The 18,447-nt window shown below is 41.0% G+C and overlaps 1 protein-coding gene across 4 annotated transcripts in view; it reads right to left on the bottom strand.

Annotated features, from left to right (window-relative positions):
• The window catches only part of col4a6 (collagen, type IV, alpha 6), a 100,540-nt gene that overhangs the window by 4,017 nt on the left and 78,076 nt on the right, over positions 1-18,447 (bottom strand). For 2 of the 4 annotated variants that reach the window (XM_042070165.1, XM_042070169.1), the window contains 23 exons: positions 16,523-16,618; positions 16,041-16,198; positions 15,642-15,824; positions 15,062-15,245; positions 11,753-11,806; positions 10,894-10,965; positions 10,667-10,774; positions 10,333-10,551; positions 9,991-10,152; positions 9,314-9,322; positions 7,039-7,209; positions 6,763-6,906; positions 6,398-6,517; positions 5,440-5,621; positions 5,245-5,308; positions 4,668-4,742; positions 4,334-4,441; positions 3,634-3,741; positions 3,385-3,456; positions 3,176-3,295; positions 2,824-2,940; positions 305-466; positions 52-150 (listed from right to left, as the gene is read on the bottom strand). In XM_042070165.1, the coding sequence (XP_041926099.1) occupies positions 52-150; positions 305-466; positions 2,824-2,940; positions 3,176-3,295; positions 3,385-3,456; positions 3,634-3,741; positions 4,334-4,441; positions 4,668-4,742; positions 5,245-5,308; positions 5,440-5,621; positions 6,398-6,517; positions 6,763-6,906; positions 7,039-7,209; positions 9,314-9,322; positions 9,991-10,152; positions 10,333-10,551; positions 10,667-10,774; positions 10,894-10,965; positions 11,753-11,806; positions 15,062-15,245; positions 15,642-15,824; positions 16,041-16,198; positions 16,523-16,618 (2,787 nt within the window). The remainder of the gene's footprint in view (positions 1-51; positions 151-304; positions 467-2,823; positions 2,941-3,175; positions 3,296-3,384; positions 3,457-3,633; positions 3,742-4,333; positions 4,442-4,667; positions 4,743-5,244; positions 5,309-5,439; positions 5,622-6,397; positions 6,518-6,762; positions 6,907-7,038; positions 7,210-9,313; positions 9,323-9,990; positions 10,153-10,332; positions 10,552-10,666; positions 10,775-10,893; positions 10,966-11,752; positions 11,807-15,061; positions 15,246-15,641; positions 15,825-16,040; positions 16,199-16,522; positions 16,619-18,447) is intronic. The other 2 variants (XM_042070166.1, XM_042070168.1) reach the window with 2 other exon arrangements.

Genomic DNA, 18,447 nt, shown 5'->3' with positions numbered 1-18,447 from the left:
CAATTTAACAATTATCTTAAAAAATACTTAGGAAAAACAGTCCATCCTCACCAGGTGTCCCGGGAAAACCTTTTTCTCCATAATATCCAGGATCTCCTTGGAAACCAGGTGGTCCCCCCAGTCCTCTGTAGCCAGTTTCACCTCTCTCTCCTATACAGAAGGTTGTAAAGAAAAACATAGATTAGACATATAAGACAATTCATAGTGCTATAATTTGCAGTTAATTAACCAATAAGTGAAACTGAATGAGTTACTGAATGGTTTTTAAATTGCATAAGGTAAAAGTAATTGGAAATCTGAGCACCTTTGAATCCAGGGCTGCCAGGTGTTCCTGCTGCTCCAGGGAAACCAGGTTCCCCTTTCTGTCCTGGACCACCAGGTAGTCCAGGGAAGCCTGAGTCTCCTCTATCTCCTTGTGTTGTGGCTGGGCCTGCAGGTCCAGGGGCACCAACAAGACCTGGGGCACCTGAGAGACGGAGAGTTGGGGGTGGTTAAAGTGTACACCATTTCAGGGCAACTAAGAGATGGAGAGTTTGGGGTGGTCAAAGTTTACACTATTTCAGGGCAACTAAGAGATGGAGAGTTTGGGGTGGTCAAAGTTTACACCATTACAGGGCAACTAAGAGATGGAGAGTTGGGAGTGGTTAAAGTTTACACAATTACAGATGCTTTCCATCTTTCGAGTTATAATGTTTTTTATGGGATCTACAAAATAACTGGGGCAGAGGTGTGGAGTTGTGGACGAGAGTGAAAAAGCAGCATGCTCCATCATCAGGGAATGAGTTCAAATACACTGGAAACTGTTTCAACGAGTGTTCTTTACTTACACAATGCAATTACCACTCTTACGATGTATTATTGAGTTAAGCCTATTTACCTCTACATACACTAATGAGTGCCATCACTAGCAGAGTTCTCAAGTCCAAAGTCACTCTTTTTTTACTTATTTGGAGAAGTTTTTCTTTCATTTATCTACCCAAAGGAATTTCTTGTGTCAAAGTGTCTTTTGTTTTTGTCTCACTAGAAATAAATCAGCTCTTACCTTATCCTATCAGCTCTCAGCTGCGAAATATAACCCTCCTCTTGTCTCAGCCCGAGTCCAATTTAAGTTCAACTTAAGATCTTTTTATACTGTTCTTCTTCTCAGTCTATTCTTCTCTAGCCTCCTCTATCCTAACGGTCTCTTTGGCTTTCATATGGGTAATCAAATAAGGATGACTAGATTTAACAATACAGGTCAGCCCAGCTCCCGCATGTAATTTCAACCTTGCTCAACTGAACTGAATTATTCATGTTGCTTTGTCATACAATAAAGCTGTACTCCTACATCACGGACACACTCAGCTACAGTTACCACAGGTTGAATTGTTCGGAGATCAGCCTTTAGTTTTCTGTGAAGCAACTGAATAGGAGGGTCAGTGTTGGTGTGGCTGTATAAGAGGTTCTACCAGTTCCTACTAGAGCAGGAGCGTCACTTTATATCTTCAAAAATCCACCTTCTCTCCAGCACTCATTACAACTGGGCATGCTTAACCCATAAAGGTGTGGGCAGAGAGGGTTAAAGCGGAGCGGGTGTTTTGGGTGTAACATCCTTTAAACCAATGAGAATGACATCTGTTATTCCCTTTAAGAGCCAGCAGCGCAACATCAAACAGGCAGTCGGTATTTTGACAGTCAAGGCATCTAAAGGAATCTGCCAACCGAATTCCACTAGTATGCTAGGCTAGTTACTTTACTAAAACCTGTGTGTGACTAGCAGAGTATAGCCTAGCCTAGATGCATTCTGCACTCGCCTATTAATTGAACCCATAGGCATAGTGAAACTAACTTCACTGTGGTCTCATAGCAACAGCAAACACAGTTACTGGTATTTACTTTCACTAATGACTGATAAAGGGTTACACTCGAAGGGCTGCTTACAGTATATCTTGTGACAGTGCATCTTCAAATGCCTTCATTCAGCTTTCACTATAGACCAGGTTTTTCTTGGTCAGTGGCGTAATGATTTTTAGAAGGTGAACAATATAGTGATTTTTGGAATATGCGCCAGGCAACACCTTATGTCATTAACTGCCACACATCTGGGCGCAAGGTTTAATAAATGTGGAGTGCATGGCGAAAAATTCATCACTGACTGGTCGTACGATATGAATAAGACATGCGTTGTGCTTTGCGCCACGTTGTGCCATGTGCACAATAGGGCCCTTAGTGTATAGTACTTATTGCTGCACTAAAATGTCCTTGTAGCACTGTAGCTTGATTGTTCCCTCTTTTGTAGGCCGCTTTTGATAAAGGGCAATTCCACGGAAAATTGACTTTTTGTCATATCCATAACGCCAGTAAAATGCCTTGGCATTTGTATGATGTGAATGATAACATTCATTTTTTTTTGCATTTCTTTTTCATGTACATTCTTCGGCCAAAAAGAAATCATTCACATCATACCATACCATCACATTTTATTGGCGTTATGGATGTTACAAAAAACATAATTTTCCATGGAATCGCCCTAAAAGCTTCAGCTAATGACTGCCATAATTTCCCGACTATTAACCAAGGTTTATACATTGATTTTTAAAACAAAATAATACACGGGGGCAGGCTATACACGGGAATGCATTTATTTTCTTCATTCCACTTTATGAATAAAGCAGAATCTGATTCTGATTCATTGGGCTGTTGGGCAATCCAGTTAATGCACGGGTGCGGTTAATACATGTTTTTTTAATTTTTTTTAATTAGCATAAAACACTGGCCTGTGGTTTATACACAATGCGGCTAATATACAGGAAATTACTCTAAATGTATAGATTCATGTTATACCTCTTTCTCCATCCAGTCCGGGCAGGCCAGGGTCTCCCACTGGGCCAGGAACGTTTGAGATCCCACTTTCACCACGAGGGCCAGGGGCACCAGGGAAGCCCGGCGATCCAGGTCGACCTAAAGAACAGGATAATAAGTGAGTAAATGAAATGTAATCCTGATTTTGTATATATCAAAAGGAAAAGTGAGCTGAGCAGAAGGCTAAATTGTCTGCCACAGCAAAAAAATTACACTGAAACTAAAATAACTTAAAAATAAAAATAATAAAAATATTGAGTTGAATCTGAATCACTTCCCATGCCAACTACCATCAACTGCCAGCTGGAACCTGTTAAAGCCTCTGGTTCCTCACCTGAGTCTCCCCTCTCTCCTTTTCCACCTGGCAGGCCTGGTCCACCGGAAGCAGATGATCCTCTCTCTCCTTTCAGTCCATTAACACCAGAAGGCCCAGGTCTCCCAGGGCCGCCGCCACCTAGCATTGGAATAGACAACCCCATTGGTTGGATATCAAATGCCTTCATTCAAATTCAAAAACTTACAACGGAATAGATACTCCCTTACCTGGAACGCCTGGTATTCCCTTAGCCCCTGGAAGTCCGTTAAGTCCATGCAAACCTGGTGCGCCGGGTAAGCCTGCAATGAGAAAGTGGATGGATGTATGGTTTGATAGATGGAAGGATAGATAGATAGATAGATAGATAGATAGATAGATAGATAGATAGATACATACATACATACATAGATAGATACATAGATAGATAGATAGATAGACAGATAGATAACCACATAAAATGGATCACAGCTCAATACCTTTATTTCCTGGTGTTCCTGGTGTTCCTGGTCCACCTGATTCACCAGCCAATCCCTTCTGTCCAGGGTACCCTGACAGGCCTTTTGCACCTGGATATCCTGGGGTGCCTAATACAAAACAAACATGCCATAAGTACCCATACACAGGTGAAATTATAAGTGTGAAGTGTATACTAGGCAATGACCTAGCTGAAACACACAAAGGGGAAACTTTAAGTCTTTACTGAGCAGGCTCATTTGATCTTGTGGTCAAAATTAAGGCAACCGGTGTGAGACTGCAGCTTTATTCACAATACTGGGACACTACCCACAGCAAATGTCAAGTAACAATCCCACACATCTTTGGGTGAAGCCAGTTCTTATACCCTTAACACACACACACATGGAAAATAACAAGCAATTTCCCCCCCAACAATGATCCATCCATCCAGTTAGTATTAAGAGATAAGGATGTCACAAAACCTGCTAATGGCCTAGGCTATGTTTGTGTCCTTGGGGTGAAGACAATCAGACACCCTACAGCAAACAGTCTTTTCACTCTGGAAATTTCCACAGAGGGAGGCTTTGGATGACACACGGGATATCTTAACATTCCTAAGTTAAAGGATGGTAACCAGATTTCACTACATATATAAGTTATAGTAAACTTTTCATGCAATGAAAACATAAAAACGATCCCACAATCTCCAGTATCACTTACCCGTTAGGCCTGGTCTTCCTGGTTCTCCTGCAGCACCCTTTGGCCCAGGATACCCGGGTCCCCCTGGCGCACCAGGGTCACCTACTAAACCAGGCCCCCCTGGTCCACCTGATCATGGAGAGGCATTAAAGTAATTTAGAGCAAGCTTAGGGACAGTGAAAAACGGTCAACATAAATGTCTATCAGCTTGTGATAATACTATAGTCATGTTCGAACACAACAATTAAAATTGTGCCTTTTACTTTTTTGATGATTTACAGAGTAACTGCATTTATAAAGGACTTATTTTAGGAATAGGAACTTGGTGATAGAAATGTTTTAGGACGAGGCTCACCTGAATATCCAGAGACTCCCGGAGCACCTTTACCACCAGGACCTCCAGGGTAACCAAAGGATTCACCTCTTTCACCTGCAGAATGTATCGTATGTATGTATAGTAACTATCAGCAACTATGGATATGTCTACAATAAGCCGATAGAATAGCTGAATAGAGATATGCATATTTGAGGTGAAAAGATCTCCATCAACATGATCGTTTTCGTATCGTTTTTTAGAAGTTTTGCGTCCACACTAGAACATTAAAACATCATAGAAGTGTTTGTTGGTGGTTTCTGGAACACTGACATGCGGTTGATGATACTTATAAGTTATAGTATCTGAAGCTCTCTGTTTTTTAAATTTATCCACCTCAGATATTATAATTGATAAGTAGTGTTTTTAGAATTTGTCCTTTTAATGTAGATAGAAGGTCTAAACAGAGTAACAATTAAGTCATTCTTATATTTGCCAAACTTATATTGCATGGACTCAAAACAAGTACCAATAATATGTTGCATGCTGACACGCTTAACTACTAGACAGTAAATATTTTAATACATGACACAATAAATACAGTTGTTGGCATGTTCACCTTTAGCACCAGGCTGTCCAGGACCTCCTGGGTTACCAGGTAAACCAGACTGTCCATCATCACCCTAAAAAGACACATAGTTCATTAAATTGTATATCCATTAGAAAAAATCGGTATAATATCACTGCCTAAACATTTCCATATAAGTAGCTTTTATAAGACATCTGGGCAATACGAATTTAGCCTTGTGATTACCCTGGCACCGGTTGTACCAGGGAAACCTGGGATTCCAGGAGAACCTTTAGGTCCTGGATAACCAGGAGATCCAGGGGTACCAGGAATACCAGGTTGTCCAGGAGCTCCTTTAGCTTGATCAGCAAAACCAGGTAATCCAGGTAATCCCTGACGACCAGGCAGCCCTGGGAATCCCTTGTCACCTGTTGACAGTTGACATTGGTTAAATACCAGTAGAAATGACAGCATTTCAATCTCTTGCGTCCTCTCAACCACCTTATGTTAGACACTGGGAATGGTTTTCCAACAGTCCTAAAAGTTACATTATTATACGGCTCTTCACAATGCAAGTAGAACGCTCCATTGACTTGAATGGGATTTCCCAAAGTTCTACTGGTCATTATTTCTAAGGACCTCTGAAATAATGACCGCTGTCAATGGCAACGGATTTTCATTCAAAAGTCAAGGCAGACGGTTGATCAGCTGTGTTCTAAAGAACGTTTGATTCAAGTTCAGTGTGTGTTGCAAACTATTTGTTTCTCAGCAAAAGCCACAACGAAATGGTAACAAATAAATGTAATGAAATGGTAACAAATGGTAACAGATACGAAATGGTAACAAATGGTAATGGTAACAAATAAACAAATAAAGGCCTAAAAGAGACATATCATGGAGTTTATTTTTTCGTTTTGGCAAGTAGCCGTATAATAAGCGGGCAATAATGACTGGCGTTCTATACATTATCCATTACGTAGTGCTTAAAAGAACCCTCTAGGCGATAGTTCTTGAAGAACTATTTAAGAAACAGTATGAAAATAGTCTTTCTGAAGAACCATTTGCAATGCAAAAACCTTTCACTTGATGCAAACAAAGGTTTAGCATAAAGCCACAACTCTTTATGGAATCACATACTGATGAAAATTTAAACACCTTTTTTTTTAAGTGTCCATGTGTTTATGTGTGTTAATTATATTATCACCTCTAGGTCCAGGGAATCCTGGGAGTCCTGGGGCACCAGGGTCACCCCGATCCCCACTCTCTAAATTTCCAACTCTAGGAGTAGATGGAGGTCCAGGAATTCCAGGAAGTCCTCTGTCTCCTGAAACCAACATATATAACAAGAAAATATGAAGCAAGTACGTTGCATTCAAAAGCTCCTTTTCATAAAAAGGTACTATCTAGTAAAGTCCTTGCATTCAAAGATTCACACACCAAGTGCATAAGCTTAGGTAAGGTAGGTAGTAATATAGGTAATATATTTAACAAAAAGGACCTTAGGAATACCTCATTGCTATCTAAAGATGATTCTTCAGACTGGTAAAAAAAAATATGAATTAATCTTACCCTTGAATCCAGGACTTCCAGGTGCTCCAGATGAGCCATCAACTCCAGGGATGCCAGGAAGTCCCTTTTCACCGTTGCGTCCTGGCGTTCCCGGGGTTCCGGGTCTTCCAGGGAAACCAATCAATCCAGGTGAACCTTTTTCACCTGACAGAGGTCATAAATACATTAGAGGCTTTGCAGTCAGAGTTCCACTCAAGCGGTTGCAAGCTATGAAGTCTCAACCTCACCATAAACTACCAAAGGACTTAGATAGAAGTTTTAAAACTATGTACATACCCTTTCCTCCAGGTCTTCCAGGGATGCCTTCACGTGTTGGGGGTCCTGGGGGTCCAGCGGGGCCTCTGAGTCCAGGTGATCCATCAATACCTGGCAGGCCAGGTGTACCTTTCCTGCCACCTGTTGCAGGAGCTCCAGGTAGTCCAGGTTCACCTTTTGGTCCAGGGAACCCTGTAGACACCAGGATATTGTTTTTATAGAAGGTTACATAAACACTTTTCTAGGATAGTCCGTGCCATGCTGGCTGGTTTATCACCACACAGTGACCATGTATGTCTAACCACACAGGTATTGCGGTAAAACCTCTCAGTAATGCATAAAAATTATGATGTAATTATGGAAATGTTTGATAATGTAACGAATAATAGAAAAGCAATTACTATATGATCTGGGGTGGGTTTCCAAATAATGTTCCTCAACAATAAAAAAGTAAGTGAATACGATTAATAGGAAATATAAACATGTAATTCTGTGTGTAAGTAGGGTCTCTTGTAAATGTTTACTTGATTTCATTCTTGCCCCAAAAACAGAAGAGGGTGAAATCAAAAGAGTACAGACAGGATCTATTCATACGCATGTTCCAGACCAACCAAATTGCTCCAGATGTTTCATGCACTCATAATATGTCTCTATGGGCTTTTTGGAAATTTCTAAAAAAAAAATTAAAAAAGTATTTTCTTCATACAACACCATGGGAGCACATAGTTCCACTTATATGTAGGGGACAGTTGACAGTGGCCCTGGACATATTTTGCATACACAGTGTTGAAAGAATGCAGCCACTGAATGTGGTCTGAGTGATTGGCTCGCAATTGTGTCCTCACTACGTATTGGATGCATTTACACCTGGACTTACAGCTGTCCACTTGTATTCGAATTACCCAAGATGCTAATGCTAAGTGTGAACAGGGCTTTATACCAGAGACTTTCTAATGAGGAGACACAGCACTCAAAGAATCATCCATAGAAATGCATGGGGTTAGTTCATAATGCCAATATGGCAGTAGTCTATATATCCTGCCCCTTTCTGTATGCCTCCCCATTCACTTGAATCAGAAAATAGCTGCCTGATAAGTGCCCAAAGATGGCCGCCGAGTTGGGGGACTTGCCTAAAAGGACTTTGTTTATACTACCATATTTTTTGGAAACCCAACCCTGATTTGAACCGTTATACATCCACAAATGTCTGGAATGTATTTTATAAAGTTGACAATGTCTAGGCTTTCATCAAGTTACAACGCTTAATTCACACATCAGATGAACTGAAATTGCACTGAAAACAGTCTAGAAAATACCCAAATGCCCAGGGGTAAAGGAAGGAGCAATAGCACATCAATAAACAATACAATTTGCCTAAAGTTACGAGGATGGAATTTGCTCTTAGTTAGCACTAGCTTGAGTTCTACATTCAATGCCATGGTTACTATGACACCGGTTGAAGGGTGAGTTTGCGTAAATTTAGAAACAGAACATCTTTGCTATATTACTTTCAGGTTTAAGTAATTATGCATATTTCAAGTGCAATTCCAGAGTGCAGTTGGTCAACCAGTCAGAGACTGAAGTACCAGGCTGTGTAGCATATGGGGATGCTGAACTGTAGCCTGCTTTAAGGGTGACTGAGAGGGTTAAGAAGGTAGGCACACAAGCACAGTGTTGTTATAGAAGCTGTCAATGGTCAGGTTAGTATGGCTCCAACTCTAGCAGTAATGTTATTTGCACTGATGTAAACTGTACAGCTGGTCTGTTTACCTGTTCATCTGTCACTCATATTAGAATAGTAAATGTAAACATATAAAACAAAACAAATATAAACACAATAATGTGCACATATGCATTAGCATCTTCAGCTTTAACATCAATACAGTGACTATCAAGGGTCATTCAGGGACCAGATGGCCGTATAGACACTGTGATCAACTCGTCTGGATGAATTTTTAAAAGTTTTCTTATACTATTGAATCCCATACCCCAAAAAGTTTACATTACAATATTTAAGAAGAGAGAATTAAACACTGGTCATCTAGTCCCTTTGTACAAATATTAATGCACTTCATATGTACAAATACTAATGTACTCCACTACATATGACAATATGTATGTTAGAGATTACTGTAAGAGGTTATTGTAGACTTCCAACAGGATGATAGATGTTGCCGGGAAGGTTAGAAGAATTGCATTGACTCTAGGACAGTTTTTTTTTTGGGGGGGGGGGGGGGTAGTTATGAGCTGGTGGAGAGAGAGACATCGGAGGGATGTTTTTGCAACACATTCTCACCTTGACAGCCTAGGAAGTGACCCAACACCAAGAACAGAGAATGACACCATGAATGGAGGGATGGAGGGGTGAAGATGGTGATGGTGGAGGAGATTGAGGAGGAGGAGGAGGAGGAGTGAAAGGAAGGAGGTGAAAGGAGTCAGGAGGAGAGGAATGAAAAAGAAATTCATTGGTGATGATCAGCAATACTGTAACCAGCCACTGAGATGCTCAAGGAGATTGTGCCAAAGACAATGGACAGTATGTGGACACCAACAAGCATGACTTAGCAGACCACTATGGTAGAGGTGTCCGCAGTCTTTACACAGACCTTGCTGTTAACAGTATGAGTAAATATGACTGCATAACAGTAACGTAAAATAGACATGTTTTTTTCTGTTTGTGACACCTACTATGAATTCTGTACTACAGACCTTGTATTTGTTTCTCATAGAGTACCTACCTTTTCACACAACTATTCTAGGTAAGCACGAAAATGCAACAGAGACATTATGACATTACGCAATACATTACATTGTTCCACAGACATACAGGTGAATAGGGAGCATCAAAAAAAAAAAAAAAGCTTACAACTGTAAATTCAACATGATAGTTTCCTATGCAGTTAGATGACCAACATATGGATACATTTGTATTTAACAATACAGATGGGGCAGATAAACAGATAGTGCTCTCACCTGGAGATCCAGGCAATCCTTTGGCTCCTGGAGGTCCTTGGGGTCCACTGAAACCTGATGCTGGGATCTCACCTGGTGGGCCAGGAGGGCCTACAGAACCTGGGTAGCCATCCAGACCACGTTCACCCTTTGGCCCTGGTATACCGGGAACTCCATCCTCACCTGTGGCAGCAGAGTGGACAATTATAAACATGGAGAACCAATGCTTGAGAGGTTCCATGTCGTCACTGCACCTCAAATATTCTCCAACTCCACAGGTAACTTCAGCAGCATACAAATGAGTGGTTGGGGGAAATATGGAATAGAATGATATTGATGTTAGGGTAGAAAAGGTGAACTCACCTGGCGCTCCGGGTAGTCCACTGTTTCCGGGCAACCCCTTGTCTCCAGGTGGCCCAGGAAGTCCATTCTGACCGGGAGCTCCAGTAGTGGCTCCATACACTTCACCAGGCTGTCCTTTGGCTCCGGGTAAGCCAGGGAGACCATTCTTCCCTTGGGCTCCTGGGTAGCCTGTACCTGGGATACCTGGTGCTCCTGGGTCTCCTCTGGGCCCAGGAAAGCCTGATTGACATCAAGACGAATTTTGACGAATGGTTATTTTCATTGTCAATGGGGACACGCTCAATGGTGACATGCTCCAGACATATAGAGATGTAGAGAACAGACGTGGATATACCTTGGGGCCCTGCCTGACCACCATAACCTGGGTCACCTCGCTCACCCTTAGCCCCATCAAAACCAGGCCGTCCATTGGGTCCAGGGCGACCTGATTCACCTTTGGTACCTTTGACACACACACACAAATACACGACACACAATTATAGTGGAAAGAGTCCTAAAGATTCCTGGAACAATATCCTTGGAACAATCTATATATAAATATGTATAAAGAATACAACAGACCTGGAACACCAGGTCGACCAGGAAAACCTGGTGGTCCAGTTTCTCCAGGAATTCTGCATGGAAGTGTCGTTCCTACCAGAACCCATAAAACAGTTAGTCTCTTGAAAACATTGTTCTTGGCCTACAATAACCTAAAAGATCAAAATGGCTTAAACTGACGCTAAGCTAATACAAAAATGTTTTCCTAAATAAGCCTAGTTTCACAACTTTGACCTAAGCTGGATAAAACCTCTTATAAGTAATTTTGAAATCTTTTTAATGTACTACAATTTACTAATCTCAACTAACTCACTATAAAACACTAAGAAGCTAATAAAATATGCTCACCTCCTGCTCTATATACATTAGTCAATGTTGTGACTCATAGTAATGATAGTTGTTTGGTATAGTTGGTTATTTTACCTTGATGTGTGAAGTGTAAACTATGAAGTGTTTAGTACAGTATACTTCAGTGGTTAAAGTAATTGAACTCATGGGTCAGTTCATAAGTTTAGTCAGTAGTTATGATCAGTGTGGTATTAGTTTCTTGGTGACTAACTGAGACCAACAGTTAATTTCCTGCTTGATTCACTGTATGGTAGGTCTAGTGCCCACCTTGCCCACCCCCAACCCCTCCGCCCCACCCTCCATTGCAGCAGCCAGCATAGCAAGGCTGATCACATGCACAAGCTCTGGCTGGCCAAAAAGATAGTGCGGCACAGTTATGTCAAATTCCATGGGGAGCTAACAGAGCCAGACCCACAGTGGAATGACCATTGGCCCGTTGGATAAAACACCTCAGAAATGAGGTGTCTGATCCAAGTGAAAGGCCGAGGTTTTTTTCTGGGTCTCTATTGGCTGCAGCTCTGGGCTTTCTCACCTCCCTCTTCGAAAGAGGCGTCACTAAGCCCCGCCTGCCCACAGCTGTAGTCACCTAGTCAGACAACATGCAAAGGCAGGTAAGAGAGATTGCAAGACTAGCGGTCATCCATCTGTCAAACCATTCATTCATTCATTCAGCCACTCATACAATCATTTGTTAAAAACTGGGTCCTTTGATAGACCCAGTAATCAACTATTGCACAAGCTTAAGGAAAGCACTGTTCAAAATATAAAATTATGATATAGTCACCAATATAGGTTCAGATAATACCAGCTTGTTCATTTAAACAGGCACATTCAGTTAAAGCAAAAGCAATTCAGTATGCCTAAATATGTATGTCAAGGTTAGGCCCTCTCAAAAATGAGAGAGAGGGGGCGAAATTGTTTAGGAATATTATGATGACTCACTGCCTGGCTACACTGGAACGTGCAACTGTAGCGGAACGCATGCTGAAACTTCTACAATTGAGCAATGAAACTGTTTACACCAGATATGAGAGCAGCGCCATATCTATTTTTGCGCAGCTTTTGGGCTCCCCGCACGATCCGCTTCAGTTGCTCATCTGGTGTAGCTTGGCTGTCATGCTTCATATCAAGTCAGGATAGATTGACATTTAAAACATAGTCATATCCACTAAATGCAATGGCCCTAGTAGTATATACTACTGTACATCAGGGCTCAGATCAATACAAATGAACACACTTGAAAATGCAAACTGCACAGTTAGACATGTACAAATTACAGTTTTTCTCAGTCGCTTTGGTGCTTTTCTCAGATCAGAATGAAAATTCTCATAACTATTAGTTCAACCTCCCCAACATTTAGTCATTTGTGCACATCATAGTAACAATTTCTCCTTCCTCTAAACAAATTGCAAATGCTTTTGAACATGTATCAGTTGCTTTGTCATGTCAGTCAAAATGAACTATACTTATGGATGCTGAATAGTTGTTCCCAATAAAATTAATAGTCTTCATTTACATACAAAATTGGTGAACTAGTTATCAAATTCTGTCACAATGCTGTAGAATTGCAAAGAGCATATACAGTAAAACTGTGAAACGTACATATTCAGGGCCAGATATACTAACGCTTTTGCGCCCATTTCAGGCGTATTTGTTTCGCAATGTGCGTGTAAAATAATTGCGAGGTATGTACAAACAGGCCGCAATGATGTAAAAGCGCAAACTGCCTGTCGCGGGAGCTGAAAGTGGCAGATTGCGATTGTCATGTCATGCATATGCATTCATGGGAGGATCCAGGGGAAAGTGGGAGTTTAGCGTAAAAAGATGGGAGGGGAAGAGTAAAGAGCGCCTAGTTATGTATTCCGCGGTATGTACAAAGACTGCTCCTGAAAGCGCACATCTATTCTGCGCCTAAATACTTCCGCCTTGTAAAAGCAGGTGTTAATCCACATTGCAGTTCAATGCGTCAATAAGAGAACCTTTCAAAGACAACAGAATCGCTATTTAGAACACCAGTTTTTGTGGTGAAAGTATTTGTACTACCAAAAGCAACCTTAACTTTCGTTGGCCTTTCGCATGTCTTACTTTCACGTCATTCACTTAAACTTTCCTACTTGCTAGATTTGACCAATCTCCCATAGCCTACGTGCACAAGTAGTTTGAGTAGAACTACTGATCTTCATTATCTCCCTGCTTGTTGACATCTTATCATGTATGGTATTATTTCATGATCGCTAAACGTTTGATTCTTTTTAATGGTGTCATCAGTTAACTTCATTCAACTGCGCTTGTAGGCGCTGCCATTCAGTTGTGGACGTTCGTAAATTGCGTTTATGGGCGGAGAAGGGCAGAGAAAGGCGCAGTTTACACTAAGGATTGAACGATTGATAAATACGACGGAAACTTGGGTCTGACAGCGCTCGCAATCTGCGGTGTGTCCATAGCGCTGATAACGCTATGTTCGCAAATGTACGTACATCTGGCCCTCAGTGTCTTATACTCACTTACTCCCCTAACTACAGCAATTTGTAACTTTACTGTAGTTTTCAAATGGCTGTACAAGTAGTGTATAGTGCTGTCTTGAGCATTTTCAGGTAATGTCACCGAGTTCTGACCTTTTTTTGCATGGGAAAACACTGAGAGCATAAACTGTCGTAATGAAAACATGACAGAGCCATTTGACTATCTTGTTCATAAACAATGGTGTCAAGACTTCTCATTTTGATGACACTGGCAGTTTCATTGATATAAATACTTGCTTTTGAGGAATGGACTATCCATTTTGAGCAAGCAACATGCTTTTGCAGGTTATCCACTAGGTTTTGCAGTTTGCACTAATTGTTTTGAGAAATGCACTAACTGCTGTGCAAACGTTAATAGTGATGTGAGAAAAGCACCAAAGCGACTGAGAAAAACTGTAATAATATGTGCACATTGCCTGGAAGCGCCTACCCCAAGCCTTTCTCTTTTAATGCGCTTAAATTGCTGATGTGTTTGTGTTGCAGAATAATGATGGAGTTGACTGCAAAGAGGAATACAGGGGAACTAAGGAATGAGTCAAGAATCAATCAAGTTTAGAAATCTGGTATCTCAGATTTCTCAGGAGAAACATAACTGGTAATTGGTTATTTGGCATTCATCAGTTTGGAAAGGATTTGATCTGGGATCTAATGGAATCATTCTTCGAGATCCTTGGTCAACATGCTCATCTACAATTAGGCTGTCAAACTCCTTTGCAGTCAAACTCTCCTCAATTTGAAAAAGCACAGCAGCAGTTTAGCAATCATGGTTATCAAAAAGTTTTGTCATCTGCGTAAATCAATTGATGAATATTTGCTGTAATAGACAAGCAATTGATTGTATGCATTGTAAAATCAGAAAAAGGAGAAATATGGCAAGCAGAGGTCTTAAGAGATTCTTATCAAATGACAACCCTTAGGTATACCCTTACCCTTGTAGTCCTGCTATTTTGACAATTATGCTATTAGGTTTTAGGTTTAGCTAATTTAGCTATTAGGTTGACATGAATGCACAGTAAATTGAACATGATAAATAACATCTGGGTAACACTAGTTCCCAAAATAGGGACCAGATCTATTACTCAATGGGGTTTGATCAAAAGCCATTCGGCGTGATTTTAGAAAGCTTCAACTGGATGATGTGATCAAGCCCCATTGAGTAATAGGTTGCAGTCCCTGCGAAAAGGGAACATATAATGTTTACTACAAGATCAAGACAGTAGGCTTGACACATATACACAAACAAAGTGTAAGAATAAAAGTATAACTAAATCTGTTCGTTTCACGTTCCTTATCCTATCTCTGGTTTTCTAAGTACTTACCTGGAGGCCCGGGTGGTCCAGGGGGACCAGGATAACCATCGAGACCAGGATCACCTGCCGGCCCTGGAGGACCAGCAGATCCCTGGTAGCCTATTCCTGGTTCACCTGGCAGGCCAGGACGTCCTTTCCCCCCAGGGTATCCAGGGAAACCCTTATCTCCAACCACACCATACCCAGCATCACCCTTTGGAGAGAGGAGAAAAGACAATGATGCAAGGCACTTGTTTTACAATTACAATAGTCTGAGGAAGAGCAGCACGACTCGAAATATCACATAATACACACACAAAAAAAAGATTATGAATGGGAGCTATCTGGTGTACAGATCATCTCTTATCCTCTTATGGTACAATTACAATTGACAATTAATTTAGCCTAGCTATCAAATTTGCTTTAGTTAGGACCTAAGACTTTAGGTTAGGTTAGGACCTAAGCTCTTAGGTCCTAACCTAACCTTAACCTAAGACCTAGGTTAAGGTTAGGACCTAAGTTCTTTGCCCATCATTTCAATTAGGTCCCCAGGTCAAGATGTATAGTTTAATTAATCTGGCTCCCTTCAGCTGTTGACTGGAAAACTCACAGGAGGTCCTGGAAGTCCAGGATACCCTGGGTTTCCATCTCTTCCAGGTTTTCCCATTGCCCCCGGAGGTCCGCCTAGCCCAGGATTTCCACGGTCTCCTTTCTCCCCACTGATACCGTATGGATAGTACGGGCTGCCTTTTTCTCCCTTCCGACCAAAGAAACCTCGCTCTCCCGTGCGTCCCTGCAAGAGGATGGCACACCTTTTATAAAATCATCATATGCTAAAGGCATAGATAGATAGATTCAGTAGATAGATAGATAGATAGATAGATAGATAGATAGATAGACAGATAGATAGATAGATAAATAGATAGACAAACAGACAGACAGAGAGACATACAGATAGATAGATACAGTAGATAGATAGATAGATAGATAGATAGATAGATTCACATACACTAGGTCCAAGTCCCCCCGGACCACCGGGTGTTCCTGCATCTCCGATCTCTCCTTTTGCACCACTCCCACCAGGATACCCAGGAGAGCCAGGAGGCCCTTGAGCGCCTTGGAGACCTGAGGTTCCTCCACCCAGACACGCGCAATCTCCACTTTCACCTGAGGAGGGTAGACGAATAGACATTATGTCAGAGTACACGCACATCTGTATATTCCAACAGTACAATAATCGTTATAAAAGGAAAAGGAAAATATCCACACATTGTCTTTTTTGCTCCCAAGGGTGATTTCATTGTGTAATATTTTGACCACTATGGACGAAGACTAGAGTGGTCAAAACATTGTACAGTTAAATCACCTTTGTGGGAGGGTGAAAAAATGCATAATGGTTACGACAAACACATGTGTGCATTTGTGCAACTGAGATATCTTTTAAAAAAAATGTTCTAGAGTAAAGGGCCCATGTAGGCATGCTGAACTCACCCTTGGAGCCTGGATATCCAGGGCCACCAGATTGGCCCCTTCGACCAGGTAGACCATTCCTCCCAGGTATTCCGCTGGGGAACTGACCATTGGGTGCTACAAGAGGATGAAATAGAATGATTTTAATGAAAAAAAAAAAACATTGTGAGAAAAATAAAATCATAAAACATTTGGATAGTCAGATCACATAATTATGTGATGTGTCACAGTTAGCTGCTCTCTAGATTGGTTCACAGCACAGTTTTATAAAATAATTCCACCAATCTATGAAAGATTAGTTCAAGTTTATTTTATTTTTCATTTTATCAGTGGTGTGTCAAGTACATCAAGTACTTGAATGTTAACCCATTTCAAAAAATATGTACTTATAAGCCTCTAAAACTGTAACTGGGGAATATCCCAATACTCTTTCAGTAAATATTGAAACAATAGAGTGTTTCAATGAAATGTGTGCAGTGTCAAATGTTTTGAGTAAATTGTCACATGACCAGAGCTGTTTACTTCCTGGTTGCACCTTGAGAAGAGGATGACGGCCTCACAGCTCCCAAGTAAAAGGTTTTTAAAGTATGTTAAAATAAACATAGGACAAATATTTTTTGTACACATGGTCTAAGGTGTCTAGTTATGATATATACATTTATAATTATTCAAATGTCTTTGGTGTGTTTGCAGAATGATTTGCCCATCATTAAAGTAAACATGTTAACGGTCACAATAGTGACCGGTGGGATAGAATGTTGTATCTAGATGCACACATACTTCTACACCTACAAACACACACATATACACATACTCATACATACACACATACATAGACATACACACACTCACACACAGATACACACACACATACATACTTACACACACATACACACAGATATACACACTCACACACACACACAGACATACACTCACACACATACACATATTCACATATTCACACACACACTCACACACACACACACACATTCACACACACACACACACATATTCTCACACACACACACACATGCACACACACACTAGTGTCCAAAGCATATCTTTCTCTGCTGCATTAACGATGGCAGTTACAATGGGCGCGATGTTTAAGATTTTATATTGCCATAGTTTGGCACGCACACACACACACACACACACACACACACACACACACACACACACACACACACACACACACACACACACACACACAGACATACACACACACACACACACACACACACACACAGACATACACACACACTCACATACACACTCACACACACACAAATATACACATTCACACACACACATACACACAGACATACGCACTCACACATACACACACACACACAAATACACACATACACACACAAATACACACATACACACACACACACACACACAGATATACACTCACATACACAGATATACACACTCAGACATACACACTCACACACACACAGACACAAACACACACACAGACACAAACACACACACAGACATACACACTCACACACACAGATATACACACTCACACACACACACACAGATATACACTCACGCCTGCTGCTCTCACACACCCACCTGCAGATACACACACACACACACACACACATACATACATACATACATACATACATACATATGTGTGTATGTGTGAGTGTGTATGTCTGTGTGTGTGTCTGAGTGTGTATATCTGTGTGTGTGTATCTATGTGTGTGAGTGTGTATATCTGTGTGTGTGTGAGTGTGTATGTCTGTGTGTGTGTTTGTGTCTGTGTGTTGTTTATTTACCAGGAGCTTCGGCTCGTTAAAATAGAACCCTGAATGTGTATGTCTGTGCGTGCGTATCTGCATGTAGTTGTGAGAGTTAGTGTATATGGTCTGTGCGCGTATATATATATATATATATATATATATATACACACATATATATATATACAC

This window comes from Alosa sapidissima, chromosome 18 (assembly GCF_018492685.1).
Source record: "Alosa sapidissima isolate fAloSap1 chromosome 18, fAloSap1.pri, whole genome shotgun sequence".
NCBI classification, from domain to species: Eukaryota; Metazoa; Chordata; class Actinopteri; order Clupeiformes; family Clupeidae; genus Alosa; species Alosa sapidissima.
The sequence above is the reverse complement of the archived record's forward strand: the minus strand, read 5'-3'. Positions and strand labels throughout refer to the sequence as shown.